Genomic DNA, 17,483 nt, shown 5'->3' on the forward strand with positions numbered 1-17,483 from the left:
TATCAATGAACCTGTGGTGGAAATTTCAGCAATGTATGGTTTTCATTGATGGTTCCATTTTACTAGAAACATACATCTTCAAGCTACATTAAAACAAGATAAAGCAGTTACTGCACTCCACTCCACCTAGCCCAGTCAACAAACTGCATACCACCATACACATTGTTGGCGAAACGCACACCAACGGTGAAAGTCATGGCAACTGCGGGGACTTGTTTCGCCACCGGTGACGCTTCGACCAAGCGTTCTAGTCCATTAATGATCTGGTATCGGGTGTTAGAAGACAAACCGAGGAAGACACCTGAATGTTGATGAAGACAAGAATCAAGTTCATTACAGACAGGAATAGAACAGAATAGAATACAAGTCAATATTAGTGTATTATCTACGAATAAGCAATGGTCAAAATAGAAGCTATTTAAAGAAAAACAGAATCTTGGAAAAGAAATCGACTAGATTGCACATAATTGAACCAATGTAAAACGGCAGTTCCAAAGAGATGAAATACAAGTTTCTAAACAACTATGGTAAATAAGTTGTCCAAATAATATTACTAAACACTCCCTAATTGCCGGTTTGGAAAGTAGCAGAAGCTACCTTTTTTTTACTTTTGAATTATGAAAAATCAAAATACGCGTGTTTGGGAAGTAGCAGAAGCTACCTTTTTTTTTTTCCTACTTTTGTCCAAATCATGTTTCTACCATTCATATTAAAACATTTAATTTAAATAACAAATCCTTCTAGTTTGCCAAACATGGGTAAATTTTATCATCTAGCAATATCACTATGGAGTATGGACAGTCAAGGGTATCAAATTTGGTCTCATAAACGAATTCATTGGCAATGAAACTGAAAATAGTCATACTAGCACAACAAAAACAGAGATATTTTCTAGTAGCATAGTGAAGAAAAGCTAGAAAACATGAACCAATTTTAAACAATGAACATTTGCATACCCCAAAGAGCTGCACTCTTCACAAGAGGTGGCACAGGTACATGCTCCTCTGATTTCTTTATGTTCCTGATATATCATAATAGCAGGTCAGAAATTTTTCACTAAAGAAGGATTCATACACTGCAAACTGCATAAGTATCATCTACTAATTTAACTGTATTCTGCCTTGTATTAGATTTTTTTCATTAATAAACATTATGGTGCCACCTGCTCAAAAATCCACTATAACTTCTCATTTCAAGTGAGTATCCTTAATCTCTCCAATGATTTTTGGTTTATAATTTACATACTGTAGAGTTTTAAATGGATGAATAGTGGATCAAATATATCATAGAACTTAGGACAATCAGCCAACTTTAAAATCATATTATTGCAAAGAAAAGAGAAGAAAATAATGATTTCAAGTTGAATCTTTTATTTATGACAGAAACATTAGTTATTAGAAGCCCAAATGTCATATACATAATTACAAAATCCTTACAGAACTTTTCTATTGAGGCCAGGGGTAGAAGTGATTGATCGAGGCGGGGTCAGAACAGGGAAAGTAACATTTGTTCCTATTGCCACACAGGTCATCTAAAAATGAATTCTAAAGAGAACAAAACCATACCGTTTTGCAGTCATGATCATATTGGCAATGCCTTGGCCTATAATGCCACATCCAAATCCAACGGCTCCATACATTATGCCCTGCAATTAGAAACATGCTGAAAAATTAACTGAAATGAAACTTCAATAATAAATGGACCAATGAGATGACTCGTCCTCACCTTGAAGAAGTATGTTCCGAGTCTTTGTTGTACGGAAAACCTACATCCTGGCCTTTCAGCTTCAAATACACTGTAAAGAGAGCAGAGAAGGTTAGACAAAATTCATGCGGTAAAGATACAAGCAGTTCATATATGAAAAATATTATTTCCAGTTGTCTTTGTTAGATGGGCAACAATTGATACTCCACACAAAAGAAACCTATATAAAAAGTTATCGATATGAAAGGAAGCCATTCAATGGCGTGTGAATTCTTAGATGGAAACTTCTTCACATTAAGAAGACACTATATAAGACATGGAAAGCATTACTACAATGTCTTTTGTAGATAGAGACCTGTTGATATCTCAATACGTAAGAAACGTACACAAAAGATAATGACATGAAAATAGGTCATTTAATGGCATGATGTGTAACCTGCTAGGCAAAGAGGCATAGGCTTTCTGTAGTCTTCCAAGGAATCCACTAGATACTGATGGTTTCCCGATTCTGGCATAGGGTGCCAACATACCTACCAAGGCAATGTTGACAACCAAACCAACCAAAAGATCCGCGACATACAACTCAAATTCAGACCAAAAGTCGTCACCTCTCTTTTGAACTTCGGCAAAAGTGGCACAACAAGAATCAATGACAATCTGCATATCACAAGAGAGTAAAGTTTAAATTTGAAATAAGCATTTTTACAAGTAAAAAATCTATTGAGTGGCAAAGAACACATGAATAAATTTCACATAAAGCAGACGGCAAGCGTAATTATTATGTACTACTAGTCACAATCTCTAATTCGAGGGATATAGCTCATTGCTTTAGCATATAAATACCTTATTGACTAGGTAAGTTGAGCAGACAAAGAACGAGTAAAGCATGAACTAGTTCCTCAATAAATCATAGCAGGTTATTATATGATAATTCTAAACATTGATCACTAAAAGTTATACATTGTAGAACAGTTAGATAATTCAATAACTTTAGTCAAGGAACTGCAACATGCAAAATATAAATTCTGGTTATTAAGTGATAAACCCTACCAACCTCTGAGCCAATTTTGAAAAGAAACGACGGATCAGCCAGCATTCGATTGCGAAGTGCAGACCAATATTTCATGGCAAATCCCAAAGGCCAGAAAGATCCCTGCAGTTCAAGTATCAACGGAACAACAACATTAAGGTCTAAGGTCCAAGAGACTTTTAATCCTGTCTTACTCAAGATTTGACAATCCATTAGATAATTGCTACCATGAAATAAAAGGGAAAGAAAAGCATGGATATTGGAAACTTTACCTGCATGTCCAAATATCTAAGAAGAAGCACCTTGCGGATTCCCACAGTCTTAGCAGCCTCCAACATATCCGAAGGAAGGGTAGCCCCACGAGCCTGTGTCTCTCTCATTACCTCCTCGTATTTCAATATTGGCCCAAACTCATCTTCTTCTTTGTTACCTCCATCATCATCACTACCGCCACCACCACCACCACTTCCATCTCCAGCTCCACCACCTCCAAAGCTCCCGTTACCACCACTACTATCAATCACAACTCTGTTATTATCATCTCTATTAGTTAAAGAGTCCCCAAATTTATGGTCATTATCCATGACACTCTCGCCTCCCCCTTCCGAAACCTTTATTGTAGTTACATCGGATTGTGATTCAGGTGGCAACTGTGACATACTCATTATGAAAAATGTTTTTTTCTTCCGTAGAGATCTATTGCACTTGTTAAGACAAATGATTGGAAATGCAGATTCTTTCAAAACCCCCCTGAAACTCAACCTGTCCAAACTTGAATCTTGACTTACCAGTTTCATCAAAACGGATTCTCTCCTTACACTAACCGCATGTGCCACCCCAAAATTCGAAGAACAACCTGCCATTATCCTCAAAGATGGTAGCTTTGTAACTTTGTAGCTCTAACCCAGAAAAGTCGACGAATTCTTAGTTTCTACTTAGCATTCAGCAGCTTAACCAATAAAATTAGGAGAAAAAAAAAAATTCAGAACACGCACCAAAACTACTTGAGGCATTGACAGATACTCCAACAAAAACACAATGAGTGAACCAAAAGGAAATGCATGTTTCTGGGAATATTCTAAACATTAACTAGAGCTCTCAAGCAATGCAATATTTTTTCAAGCGATATCTCACTAACAGCGTAAAATAAAACAGCTGAATAACATGATTGAAAACTGCAAATGAATAAACAAACAATTAGAAAGGGAGAAAAATGGTACCTGGTTGTGGAGGAATAGTGGGAAATGAGTTAGGGGAATATGCGGCGGAGTGAGTGGTTCCCCCTATTTCAGAGTTTATATATTTGGGAAATTCGCCATGAATTATTGAATTGAAGTACTTCATACTTCATAGTTCATGCTACTGAAATATTCAGCAATAATTAATTGTAGAATCCAACACGTGGGGTATGTAATGTATTGTTGATTTCTTGGCCCGCGTGAGATATTTATATCCCAATTTGATTTGATTTGATTTGTACAGGCAGAGAAAATAAAATGATGTTTTTTTATTGTAAGGAAGAAGGACTGGTGTGGGTGTCAGTTCTGTGGGTGAATTTTGAAGAAAAATTTTTTTTTTGAGTTATATTTTAAAAAAAATAAAAATAATTTTAGATTTAAATATTTCATATAAAAATATTATTTTTATTATTAAAAATTTGTTAAACACGTTCAAAAATTAATAATTTAATTGCACTCAAATAAGTTCAAAATTCCTTACGTTATTAAAAATAATTCACAACATTAAACCAAATACAAAATATAAAAATCACAAACACGCTCAAGCAATCACAAACAAATCACAAACATGCTCATTTGTCTATTTCGACCCGCACTCGACGTAATCCAACTCGTAAGTGGAAATAACCTCTGCAAGTTTCTACTTCTTGCAGGCACTGATTCTCCAACTGAAGTATGTCAAACATGATCTCTGCAACTGCAAGTACTTGCAGGCGCTGATTCTCCTGAAGCATGTGATCATTTCTCTTGAAAGTCATTTCATATTTACGGGCGTCCCCGCACAATCATTCACATACAAAACCCGCGACTTAACATTTTCACTTCGGCACCATATTATTTACTTTCCATCACTCTCTTGTGACCTTTCAATTATTCTCATAATCACATGTGCCAATTTATCTTCTCTTTTTCTTTTAAAACCAAAACCACCTCTTTGTGACATTCTCCAAAACCTTTAAAACAATTTCAGTTGAACCAATTCTTTTTTTAAAAGACAAAGAAAAACTATTTATTAGTTAAACCTCTCAGCAAGCCCTTTAGACTTTAGGGGAGTGACAACCAATCTTATTTTCTTAAATTCATTAGAAATTCTTAACAATCATTGTTTTCTTAAATTGAATTTAATCAAATAAAGTTTTTAAATCAAATCAAAATCAAATCATACAAATAAAAAATTTCGAACCAATTTCAAAACAAAAAACAAATTCTAGTTTCGTCCTTAAAACTATTTGTTTAATTTTTTCCAAGACGTTGCAAAACATAATCATTCAATCAAAATTCAATTACGGTTAAAGTTTACTAAAACTCCTCCGAATGAAATTCTTAAGTCAAATTCAAAACATAAGCCCTTTTCATATTTAAATCAATCTTAAAACATAATAATTTTCTTAAATCGAACTCAAAAGATATACTTTTCTTAAATGAATTTAACTCGAAACATAACTATTTTTTTCGAACTCAAAAATCAAATAATACAATTTTTCAAATCCAATCTTTTTCTAAATAACATTTCAAATAAAGTCTTAAATTTTATAACAAAATTTTGGCAGCATCTCCCCTAAAACTCGGCCTTTGCCACCCTTTTTGGGTCCCATCCAAACTATTTCTCAAACTCTTTCAAATCGTTTCCAATAAATCAAAACAATTTCTAATATAAAAATATTTATAAAATCAAACCAATTAAAAATCAAACCGCTTCCAAAATCAAACCATTTTCATATCTCAAATCATGTCATCAATTCATTTCTTATTAAATCTCAATGTCATCATCAAATTTTACCAATTCCACTTGATTACCAACAACATTCTAGCCTCGAAATTATTAAAATAATTCGGTTCTTGACTGTACTTAAACTGACCAAACACCAAACTAATTACAAATATCAATATATCACAAAAATTTAACATAAATTCAGTCAAATTCAATCAACAATAAATCATAACATCAATTCACTTATCCAATACCAATTTAACCGGAGATAAATTACCAAAATCCTACTTCCGTATGAAATCAAAATACTCGAAGCTCTGGAAAAGCTTTTTGACCGAGTTGCCGAAGAATAAAGCGTCAGAAATCGTCTGTGCCTCCTAGAACTCCAATTGGTCGAACTCAAGAAGAAGGGACTATGTTACTGTCAACTTATACCGAACAAAAATAATACCATCGTGTAGAGAAGAAAGATACAAACACTTTTTATCGGATTATATTTTTTATTAAAGTTACGAAACTCAAAAAATCGAAGCCAAAAGATTTACGTTTCCATGAAATTCACGTTCTCTTTCTCTCTATTTTTTTCTTTTTTCTGTCACGGTTCCTTCTCTTTTTTTCCTTTGCTTAGTTTGGTGATTGGAAGAAAGAGAAATAAGTGAGGATGATGTGATCGTAAGAGAGGGGCGTGTGTTACAAAACCAAGCTGCTGAGTCAGCAATTCAAATTATAAATATTCTAAACGAATAATTATGAAAATTGAATATATTAAACACAAGTAATAATATATATGAGTTATTAATATGAATGACATTAGCAACATAATGATAAAAGATATACGATAAAGTATTAGCAAAAGTAAGCTCACTGAAAAGTACCGATATTTACTCGTATCGATAGATTTTGAACTCAATAATAATAATATTAACTAAACATTATTTTAATCAAAGCAAGTAAAAAATATTAATAATAATAGTAATTTTATCCTTTCTCGAAATATCTTTTTATAAAAAAAATTATATAAAATCCTAATTAATTTAAACTATAGTTATTATAAAATCAATTTAATTATTCTTAGTAAATTAGTTTCCAAAAAATAAGGAGCTCCGATTAATAAAATAAATTATAACTTATTTATATTTAAATTTTTCAAATCAGTCATGCTACACATCTATGTAATTTTGTATCCAAATCCATCCAAGTTGGCCCAACACAAAAAAATTCAATATCATTAAATGAAACGTGAAATACACGCGCCCAACACACATGAAACTGCTCTTGCCCAACGCTTCCTCTTCTTCTCCTTCTCCTACTTACGCTTATTTACGCACGAAGTGTCTTCTTCTTCTTTGCCTTCTTCTTCGCGTTCCTCCTCCTCCCCATTCTCCTCATTCTTTTTCGTGTTCCTTCTTCTTCACGTGTTTTCTCCTTATCATCTTTCTTTCACGTTCCCTTGCGAGCTCTCTCTCCCTCTGGTTCTAATTTCCGACAGCGACAGTGGCTCCAAACCTTGCTGGCGCCATCCCCCTTTTCCCGTCTTTCTTTCTTTCCTTTTTCTTTCCTCCCCCTCCTTCTTCTTGTTCCCTCCCTTCGCGATTCCCTTTTCCCTCCCCGTTCTCTTTTTTTTTCTTTTTCTCCCTTTTTTATTTATATTTTATTTGGTTAGAAATAATTTGGTAATAAAAATTAAAATTTTGGTAAAAAAGACGATTTTAAAACTAAGTTAAGTGCTTGTTTAGGCGTTATTATTTTGATAAAAAAGATCTTTTTTCATTGATAAAAGATTTTTTTAGGGTGTTTGGCAAATTTCCAGTAGTAAAAGTAAAAGCACTAGAAAAATAAAAAAATATTTTTTTAGAAGTTATAATTTACATCTTTTTTTAAAAGATGTTTTTCATGTAATAAATAAACAAAAAAGTACTTTTATATCGTTATACCCAAACATAATTGATAGATAAAAAGATCTTTTTACATGAAATATCCAAACATAAAATTACTTTTACTTTTATATAAGATCTTTTGAAAAAAGATAACTCGAAATTTTTTTTTTTAAAAAGCTTAAAGACGATTTTGTATGCCAAAAAAAAGTTGGAAACAAAAAAATATTTCGATCAATATGTTAGAGATCAAAATCGTATTTAACCCAAAATTTATTTTTGGCACAAAAATGATGTATTTTGAAAAATTAAAAGTACATTAAATTAGATAAATTATTATAGATAAATAAATGATAGGTACTAAGTACATTAAGTTAATTAGAGTACCTAACACAAAATGTTGATGATAGACGTTCTGGGTATATTTGTGACATCTAATGAGTTTGTCATATTAGATGGATCACTTAATGTATCAATTTGCTTTTCTCATTTAATATTTTCTTGGTAACTTGCATGTCTTTTGGTCAGGTGTTGCTATTTCTGTTCTTCGCTTATGTTTTGTCTTCGTCGCTTGGCATAGTTTTGCCAAGTCGGTTGACGACTTCCATGTGAATCTTTCATTGATATATTTGTCACTGTAATTCACCAAAACATCCATGTAAGCATAGTTATATATTTTTGTTTAACGACGAAAAACAAATAAAAATAGGTTTTATGTTATATTTATGTGAAGTGAGAAGGAAGTAAGAGAAGATGAATAAAAGAATAAAAAAGTTTTTCTACCATATAGTAAATGTGAGATGAGAGATAGTAAAGTAGAAAAGATATAATTATAGAAGTTTCGTGAACGAGAATGTATGAGGTAAGAGAGAAAATAAGGTAGTGGAAGTATAAAAGTTTGTTTAACGTGAATATATGTGATAAGAGAGAAGATGAGGTAGTGAAAGTTTTTTAACATAGAATAAGTGAGATATAGTGCAAAAAATTAGTAGGAAAGACAAAATTGAAAAAGAATTTTGAACATTAAAACTGTTTTGCCATTCTATATTATTATAGATAAAAAATTTTAGAATTTTTTCATATTAAAATATTTTATTTGGTGCTGATGAAAAAATTAGGATGAATACCCGGCTTTCCACAAAAAAATATTATTTTTCACTCTTGATATTTAACTTCGTGGGACTAATTAATCCTTATGTTAATAATCTCTTCTTAGAACATATACATCTAAAACGTTAATTACTAATATATTTTCTATTTAATTTTTGTAGGTAAAAATAATTTAAAAATCACTAATACTCCTTAGTTTTACATTCTAAATTAGTTAATATATTAAAAAAAGTAAAAAATATAAAAATTAAACGATATTGACAATTATCTTTTAAAAATAACGAAATATGTAACAATTTTTTTTTATCAATCTTAGTTAATTTTTATCGAAGAAATTAATAATTTAATATATTATGTAGACTTATTTTATTAATACAAATAGGTAAATGTTATGATGCCTAAAAGTTGGTGCCTATTTACTAAAAGGGGTTAAAAGTTATTATTTAATTTAAAAAATATAAGAATAAATAATTTTTAAAAAATCAAAATTTACTACAAAAAAAATAAATTAAACAAAATTTAAACAAAAATTTATAGGCACCATAAAATTGTTCATACAAAAAATATTAATAAAATAATTAATCAATTTCATAAAAATAAAAATTAAGCCTTTAGGTTTTTTCTAAAAAAAAATTAAAGCGATTTAGCTTCTTCCTAAAAGAAAAGAAAGAGCTTGGTAAGTTGGTAATGGTATAGTCAAGAACTCTGGCTTTCTGGCTTTGATCATCGCTTTTGTTCTCCTTCATATCTGCCTCTTCCCCTCGTTTTCAACATGCGTCACACTCGCCGCTTATTCTGTCACGTGCCTGCAGCGTAAGGGGAGGGAATCGACCACTTGAGTGTAGGGCTTGCCGTTGTTGATGAAGGTATGTATTACAATTTTGAGGTTAGAGCTCAGTTCCATTACCAACTCTGATTTCAATTCCTTGACTTACATTGATTGCAAATAGGGACTTAATTAGTTTAATAAGAATTACTGGGGTTTGCAAACGCCGTGTCCGGGCGAGTTTAGTAATGATAAAAAAATACACGAAGATTTGGCCTTTTTTTAAGTAATGACAAAAACATATTGAAAAAGGAAAATTCTTGGAGGCAGCAATTTTTAGTATTTTGGCTCTCACTTGACCACCACAAACATTAAATTGCTTTTAACAAATAAATTTTACTAATTCATGTGTTCAACCTCGGAAAAAATGTGGGTGCAAACGGTATTAGTTCATGTATGCAAACTCTGATAAATATAGTGCAAATTTTATGCTTTTTGTGTGCGAAACTCCTATCAATATAGGTGCAAATTATTACTGGTTAAGTACTGGCAAAAAAAATGATAATATTTGCTGGCTATGTGGCATTGCTCATTAAATAAAAATAATTGCTTTTTTCATTGCTAGAGAATGGAGCATGGATACATTCTTGCATTGCCTGCCCCGAAACAGAAAGAAGGAGATGTGATTACTGAGGTGAAGTCCAATTGGAAGAAGAGAGTAGTGGATTCCAAGGGGACGACACCAGTTGAAGATTACATCCAAAGGAGTGGCAATGAAATTGGAACTGGAGAGACCAAACCCAAAAGAGAGTTTGAATCAGCCACATGGATAAGTGCAACTCCAAAGTATGGAGAGGAAGTTGCAACAGGAAGCAGAAAAGCCAAACGGAAGAGATACACTAAGAAGAATGTGTTGGTGGAAGATAGCATGGTTCTTCCTCTCTTTCAAAGCAACAACGAGAATGTTGATGCTGATTTAATAGATTATGACACTGAGGTTGGATCCATTGCATTGCCAGATTCGGGTATAAGCTTCCTTAAGGATAAGCCGCTACAGGAGATTGGAAGTGAAGTTGAAGCTGGAAATGTTAAATTTGAGAAGGAAAAAAAGAAGAGAGCTGGTGACGGGAAGATGCAAGATAGTGGGAATGATGCCGAAGAGGCCGACGCTAAGAAAGCAAGACCACTTGCTACTTTTAGATACGTCTCCCCATACTTTCATAATGATGGTGGGAAGAAGATTAAACAACTGGGATTTGAAAGTTGTGATGATTCTGTTGCTCTGACTACAACTTCTAGAGACTTCTCTGAAAATGAACAGCGAGAAAGTGGAAAAGATGTTGCAAGCATTGCAGTTAGGCCCAAAGGGAGGAGAAAGCCCAAGTATGAAGAAATTTCCAAGGAGCATTCTGAGGTTCGAAGAGTTTCTCCATACTTTCAGAATAATAATATGAAGAAAACAGTTTATGAGGAAGTGGCTGACAAGAAACATGATTTTCAGCTTGTCCCTTCAGTGGGTACCCATGGAGACATCTTACAAGACAATTTGGGTGATAATGAAGATATACTTGTAAATAGCATGATCAAATCGAAGAAGCATGAGCCTGTGGAGGAGCATCAAATTCAAAGGGTGTCCCCTATCTTTCAAATTAACAGTGAGAAGCTTGATTCCAAATCACATTGGCATGACTGTGAGACTAGATCCGTTTCTTTATATACCAATGGGTGCTTCCTTGAAGATAATTTGACTCAGAATGGAAAGATTAAATCCAAAAAGAAGCAAACAGCCACCACAGATAAGCTGCATGAGAACAGAAGCGCTGCTGAAACAAGTGGTGTTTCACCGAATACGAAAATGTTTGATCAGAAAATTATAGCCCATGATGCTGTTATACCTGTTTTCCCTTGTTCAAATAAAGATGGGGTTGCAATTAAATCTTGGAAGAGGAGAAAGTCTGTGAATCAGCGAACTGATGTTGAACAGGATGAGATCCGGAAGGTTTCTCCTTACTTTCTTAATGACAATGAGAAGAAGACTGTTAGTGTAGAATCACTTGACCACGAAGGTAAATTTGATTCTGTTGCTTCAGGTGCTTGTGGAGTCATTATACAAGACAATGAACATATTATTGCAAAAAGGATCAAACCCAAAGTGAAGAAACCTTCTAAGAAGCACACTATGTTACAGCATGCTCATACTAGAAAGGTTTCCCCTTTCTTTCAAAGTGGCAATGAGTGGAAGGCTGATGATGAATCATGTTATAGTGGTGAGATTGGATCTATTGCTTTGTCAGGTTCTGGTGGAAGCTTCCCCAAAGATATGCTGCTGGAGGATCTAAATGGAAAGATTAAATCCAAAGAGAAGAAGAAAACCATTGCAGATAAGCTGCAAGAGAATAGAAATAAGATCGAAAATAGTAATATCAATTATAAGAAGAAAGTACCTAAGGTTAGGAAAATTTTAGTCAATGGTGCTGTTATATACGTCTCCCCATATTTTCATAATGCTAGTGGGAAGAAGAATAATGTTAAAACCTTGAATGATGAAGGCAAGTCTGAAGTTATTGCTTTACATACCTCTCAAAACATAATGGATGATATATCTCAGGAAACTCATAACATGAGGAAGCATAAACAACGGGGCAAACATGAAAGCCATCTGGGTTCTGTTGCCTTAACTGCTGCTTCTGGAAACTTATTTGAGGCTGGACAACAAGAAAGTAAAAATGAAGTTGGAACGGTTAAAATTCTCCCCAAGAAGAGAAAAAGTAAAAGACCAAAAGCATTGCAAGATGCAGATATAAAGGTTTCCCCTTACTTTCAGAACCAGTGGTTAGTAGGATGTGAACAAGTTGACAAGGCTAAGAAAGGACGGAAAAAGTGTAACATAATTAATAAGCAACTTTCAGCTGAAGAGAAGAAGGATGAGGCATACAAAAAAAGAACTCCTGATAATACATGGAAACCACCACGTTCGCCCTTCAATCTCCTTCAAGAGCCTCATGCTTATGATCCTTGGAGGGTGTTGGTTATATGCATGCTTTTGAACCGTACTACTGGTGGACAGGTACATTCTTATAATTTTCTACTTATATAATACCAGGTGGAGGCTCTGATTCTTTGCATTATTACTTCCCTAATTAGTCCCTATTGTTTGTGAATGTATACATATTTTCCTTGGCATATATTTGGTGTGAAGCTTATGATCTTCATAGGGGAACTTCCCTCTCAAACATGTTGAGATATTGGAATCCAATGCTTTTGTAGTTCTTCTTCCTCTTCTTCTTTTTTTTTTTGTTTTTTTTTGTTTTGGTTGCTTTGCTTTGCTTTGCTTTTGTATAGGGAAACTCTTATTCCAATTTTGTATTATCCTTCTCCTCATCCTAATGAATATTCTTTACACAAAAAAAACAAGATTCCTGGGCATAAATCGAGCTATTGCTTTTTTCATATTAGCAAGAATATTATATGTAGGAAGAAGTCTGTTTTTCAATCACATACTCCTTGCAGTGGTTTTTAGCCATTCCATTTGTTGCTATGCTTTAGGGGCGGTATAAATTTGGGCCTAACTATTAGAGCTAAGAGAAGTAGATATTCTTATGAGAGATACTAAAAGGATGTTTATAAACATGTAAACAGTCTTAAGTGAAAACATTAAATACAGGAGCTTGAAAGTTGCAATATCTATACCCAGATGGGAAGAACGTAAGGTGCGATTGTCTTGAGTTCTTGGGTAGAGGTGGATTTCAAAGTGGTTTCTCTCCCTCTCTCTTCTTTCAGACTGTAAGAACCTGATACCACAGCAAACAGACTAGATAGAAGTAGCAGAACATGAGAATCAGAGTGTATAAGATAGAAATATAGAGAAGAGAGTAGAAGTGAGAATGAAGGAACAGAGGAGCTGGAAGGTTTCATGGCGGTACCATTCCATTCTATGTGAGTGTATTAATGTAAGTAAGAAATGCAGACAAATAGAGAACAAGGTAGCATTACAATGGCTTCCACTCTCTTAGAGTCCTCTCTTAAATACATTGTCGATGCTCTCCCCTATAACCAAATTCACCCCTCATCCATGATCTTCCCACTAACTTTTACAGCTGTCTTATTTGTCGCAACAGCTGGTTCCTCTCTGTTTTCGCCCACAACTCTCTTTTCTTCCAAATTAACTCTGTCTTCATTTGGGTGTTTAATGCAGACATTCATCATGATGGAAGTTCTCTCTTTAGTCCGTAAAAGAGAAACTTAAATATGTCACTCAATTTGGAAAAGAGAGGACTATCTTTGTATGTGTCTATCACTCAATTTGGAAGAGAGAGGACTTTGTATGTGTCTATCTTTTAATCTGATGTGTCCACCAAAGCGTTGGCATCATGTTAGGACCCCAAATATTAGTATTGGTAGTAATTCCCATTTACAAGTTGCAACTAATGTTCTCCCATTTGAGAGTATTTTACTGTTAGGAACCTGTTAGAAAGAGAAGAAAGTGGACTGGTGTCAAAGGGGCCTTAATTGTAATTAAGTGTAAGTTGGGATGGGTTTTGTAACTAACTGGAGAGAGAATGTTTAGCTTTCAAGGGAAGGTGGATGACTGTATAGGTAAGGGGAGAGATATTGAGGGGAATATCTTAGAATTCGATTTGGAACTCTTTAAAACCTAGCAACTTTTTATTCTAGAGTAATACAAACACACAGATGCTTCCATTTTCTTCTTCATCTGATACTAGGTTCTTATCACACAGATGAGATTAAATCATAAACTAGTGAGCATAGATCACCAAAAGAAGTTATTTAAATGATAACTACGAACATTACCGGCATATTTATTCATTTGTCCTCTTTGTTCATGCACTCGGGTAATGTGTGGGTTCTAGAAAATTGATGGAATAGTTTTTGTTTTTGGCTTTCCAAACTATTTATTTAGGTATGCTACCTATTAATTCTTGGAAAAGAATGCTGTATTCAATCTGAGATTGAAATGAGATATAACCAGTTGCTGTTTTATTCTCTCCAGTTCTTGTGCTAAGTGGTAGAATTGTCTCTTCCAATGGACATCTAAGGATGACTTAATGGTTTTAGTTCTTATTAATGTTGATGTAATTAATTGCCTCTTAGTTCTTTCTCCTTTTTTGTCAACATTAGTGATATGCTCCAGCTTTGGAATGTTATGCCTATCACAAGAGAAATACTTTGTCTCCATGATATATTATTGTAAATATATCAAATTTAGGGATATGTATTGTTTTGGTCCCTAAAATTTGCGGTCAAAATCAAAATCGTCTTTAATCTTTTTTCTAATTCAAATTCTAATTCTAATTCAAAATCGTCCTCAATGTTGCATTTCGAATTAAAATCATCCTTTTAACAATTTTCAGACAAAAATGCCCTCTTCTTTGTTCTAACTCCAATCTGATCATCTACTACCACCCTTACCATCACCAATACCAACGCCCCTTTACCCCACCACATACCAGCACTCAAATTCAAGAACACAGCAACAATATAGCATTCAAATTCAAACATCTATCTATTTCATCCATTATCAACAACGGCACAACATCCAAATTCAAGAACAACATAATCTATTGCAACCTAATCTTTTAAATTTAACAACAACAACACAGCAGTCATTTTATTTTGAAAGAAAGAAAGAAAGAAAAAATTAGTACAGAGAGAGACAAGAGAGAGAGAGTGACGGAGGAAGAAGAAGAAGGAGAAATGGAGAGTTGGGCAGTGGCGGTGATGGAATCCGCTGCCACTGCCACTGCCACTGGTTGGGTCACTAGAAAGAGCTGCTGAAATCGCCGCTACCACTGCTGCTGAAATCGTCGTGGTTGTTGCTCTGGTTCTCTGAAATCGCTGTCGAAAAAGGGAAGAAGAGGACACCACTGCTGCTGAAATCGTCATGGTCGTTGCCCTGATTCTCCGAAATTGCTGTTGAAAAGGGAAGAAGAGGAAATCTAGAACCAAAGCCGCCTTTGCTCTTGCTCTCTCTCTCTGATTGCTGCGTCAATGGGCACGGCGACAATCAATTCCACCGGCGCCATCCCTTCTCCTCTCTTCTTCTTCTTCTTCCTCCTCCTCCTCCTCCTCCTCCTCCTCTCATTCACGCTCTCTTCTTCTCTCTTCTTTTCTTCTGATTTCTGAATGTATGTGAGTGAGAAGAACATTAGAAGAAGAAAGAATGGGTGATGGAGATGGTGATAGGGTTAGTGAGGGAATGGTAAAATAGTCAAAAGGATGATTTTAAAAATAATTTTAACATTGAGGACAATTTTGAATTAAAAAAACAACAAACCCCAAACCTTAGGGGCCAAAATGGTACTTATCCCTCAAATTTATTATATGGCTTCATTTTGTTTCAAAGTTTGGCGAAATCTTCTTAGTAATAATGTGCTAAAGCTTTATATACTCTGTTTAGCAAATATCCTTGATTTCCTGTACACCAGAGCTATAATTTATAATAAGCAATGCACTTTGTATCTTTGTCCAAACATTTCATTCATAAGGCCTGCTTAATCTTTAGCTGATGCGTATTAGATGTGGTTCTGGTGTCTTTGAAAATTGTTTTCCTAAATATGTTTACTGCCATATAGAATTACATTTAATCATATTGGACCATGTAAAAAGTTGATGTAATCATGTATTATTTTGCACATTGCAGGCAGGACCGGTTATATTGGATCTGTTCAATTTATGTCCGGATGCAAAATCTTGCACTCAAGTTGAGCAAGAGAAAATAGAAGAAATAATAAAGAGCCTAGGTCTCCAAAAGAAAAGGTCAAGAATGTTACAGCGCTTTTCTGAGGAGTACTTGAATGGAAATTGGACTCATGTAACTCAATTGCATGGGGTTGGAAAGTAAGTGGGCACATCTTGTTTATTCAGTTAGTGCATTCCATTATTCTTCCCTTTTGTTGATATTGGTTCTCTTTCAATCAGGTACGCAGCTGATGCTTATGCTATATTTTGTACGGGAAAGTGGGATCGAGTAACGCCCACTGATCACATGTTAAACCATTATTGGGAGTTCCTTCATGAAACCCATGGGATGGGATATGATGAGGAGCTTGATGAAATGAAAATATCAGAGGAGAATGTAATTTCTAACATGTGAATCACTCATGAAAATACCACATTAAGGTATACCTGATGCAGTTGTGTTATTGTTAATAACAAAAGTCATTATCCCTTCCCCCCTGTTTTAGTTTTTTTTTTCCCCCCTTAAAACTTAAAAGTAAATGTTTGGTTTTCATATATCATCAATGGCCAATGGGTCCCCCCTCCCCCAAGAACTTGAAAACGTAATAACTTATGATATAGTATGTGTTTGGATTGATGTATAAAATTGATTTTACAAATTTGATTCTAATTAAAAATAAGTTGATATTAATGATTTATAATTTAATAAATTTTATATTAAAATAAAGGTTTTTTTTATTACTAAAATTTTGTCAAAACACACTAAAAAATAAAAATAAAATATTTTTCTTTGAAAAAAGTTTTTTTTTTCTAGCAAGTTAATAATATTCAAATAAGTTCATTGTTTGGATTATATTTTAGATAAATTGCTGAAAATGACATGAATTTAAATAGTGATTTTATAGTATTTTATTATTTTAGAGTAATTCTCCAAATTAGTTTTTTGAAATTTTTAAAATCAAACACTTTAGTCATTCAGGTTTTAAAATACATAAAATAGTCTCTAACATTTATTTTTATTAGATAATACAGTATTCCTCGTTGTTCTAGTTTGGATTGGTTTTTTTTGAGTTAAAAGGGTACTTTTCTTAAAAAAATAAAATATTTTTATTCAATTTAAAATCTATTTGGATACGCCTTTTAAAAAAAGTATTTTTATTAAAAAAGCGAATTATTTCCTTTTTCCAAAAGCTAATAAGTAATAATACCTTGTTTTAAGAAAAGAAACAGAAGTAAAAGATGCTTTTAATACTTAAAAATTTCTTTTAAAAGTCTATGTAAATGTAAAATAATTTGTTTGTAAAAAAAAATCTTTTTTAAAAAGATAAAAGGAATTAAGTACTATTTTTTT

General features: G+C 33.4%; 2 protein-coding genes across 2 annotated transcripts; one reads left to right on the plus strand and one right to left on the minus strand.

Moving 5' to 3' along the window:
• Positions 1–4,233, minus strand: LOC107484590 (protein RETICULATA, chloroplastic; the record flags this gene model as incomplete). The annotated part of the gene is given in 8 exon segments (XM_021140519.2): positions 1–301; positions 957–1,021; positions 1,566–1,645; positions 1,726–1,795; positions 2,141–2,361; positions 2,759–2,857; positions 3,007–3,683; positions 3,955–4,233. Coding segments are annotated over 7 exon segments (1,320 nt in total). The 5' UTR covers positions 3,598–3,683; positions 3,955–4,233.
• Positions 4,234–9,309: 5,076 nt separating this feature from the next.
• LOC107484588 (uncharacterized) lies at positions 9,310–16,715 on the plus strand. The gene is made up of 4 exons (XM_016105140.3): positions 9,310–9,533; positions 10,059–12,500; positions 16,095–16,291; positions 16,373–16,715. The coding sequence occupies exons 1-4, from the start codon at positions 9,528–9,530 to the stop codon at positions 16,545–16,547; spliced, it is 2,820 nt and encodes a 939-aa protein (XP_015960626.1). The 5' UTR covers positions 9,310–9,527; the 3' UTR covers positions 16,548–16,715.
• Positions 16,716–17,483: the final 768 nt, after the last annotated feature.

This window comes from Arachis duranensis, chromosome 4 (assembly GCF_000817695.3).
Source record: "Arachis duranensis cultivar V14167 chromosome 4, aradu.V14167.gnm2.J7QH, whole genome shotgun sequence".
NCBI classification, from domain to species: Eukaryota; Viridiplantae; Streptophyta; class Magnoliopsida; order Fabales; family Fabaceae; genus Arachis; species Arachis duranensis.

What these genes read in the sequence shown, in the direction of transcription:
- LOC107484588 (XM_016105140.3), top strand. An exon ending in ACCGTACTACTGGTGGACAG is followed by an intron (nt 12,501 to 16,094) that starts GTACATTCTTAT and finishes TGCACATTGCAG; the next exon opens with GCAGGACCGGTTATATTGGA. An exon ending in CAATTGCATGGGGTTGGAAA is followed by an intron (nt 16,292 to 16,372) that starts GTAAGTGGGCAC and finishes TCTTTCAATCAG; the next exon opens with GTACGCAGCTGATGCTTATG.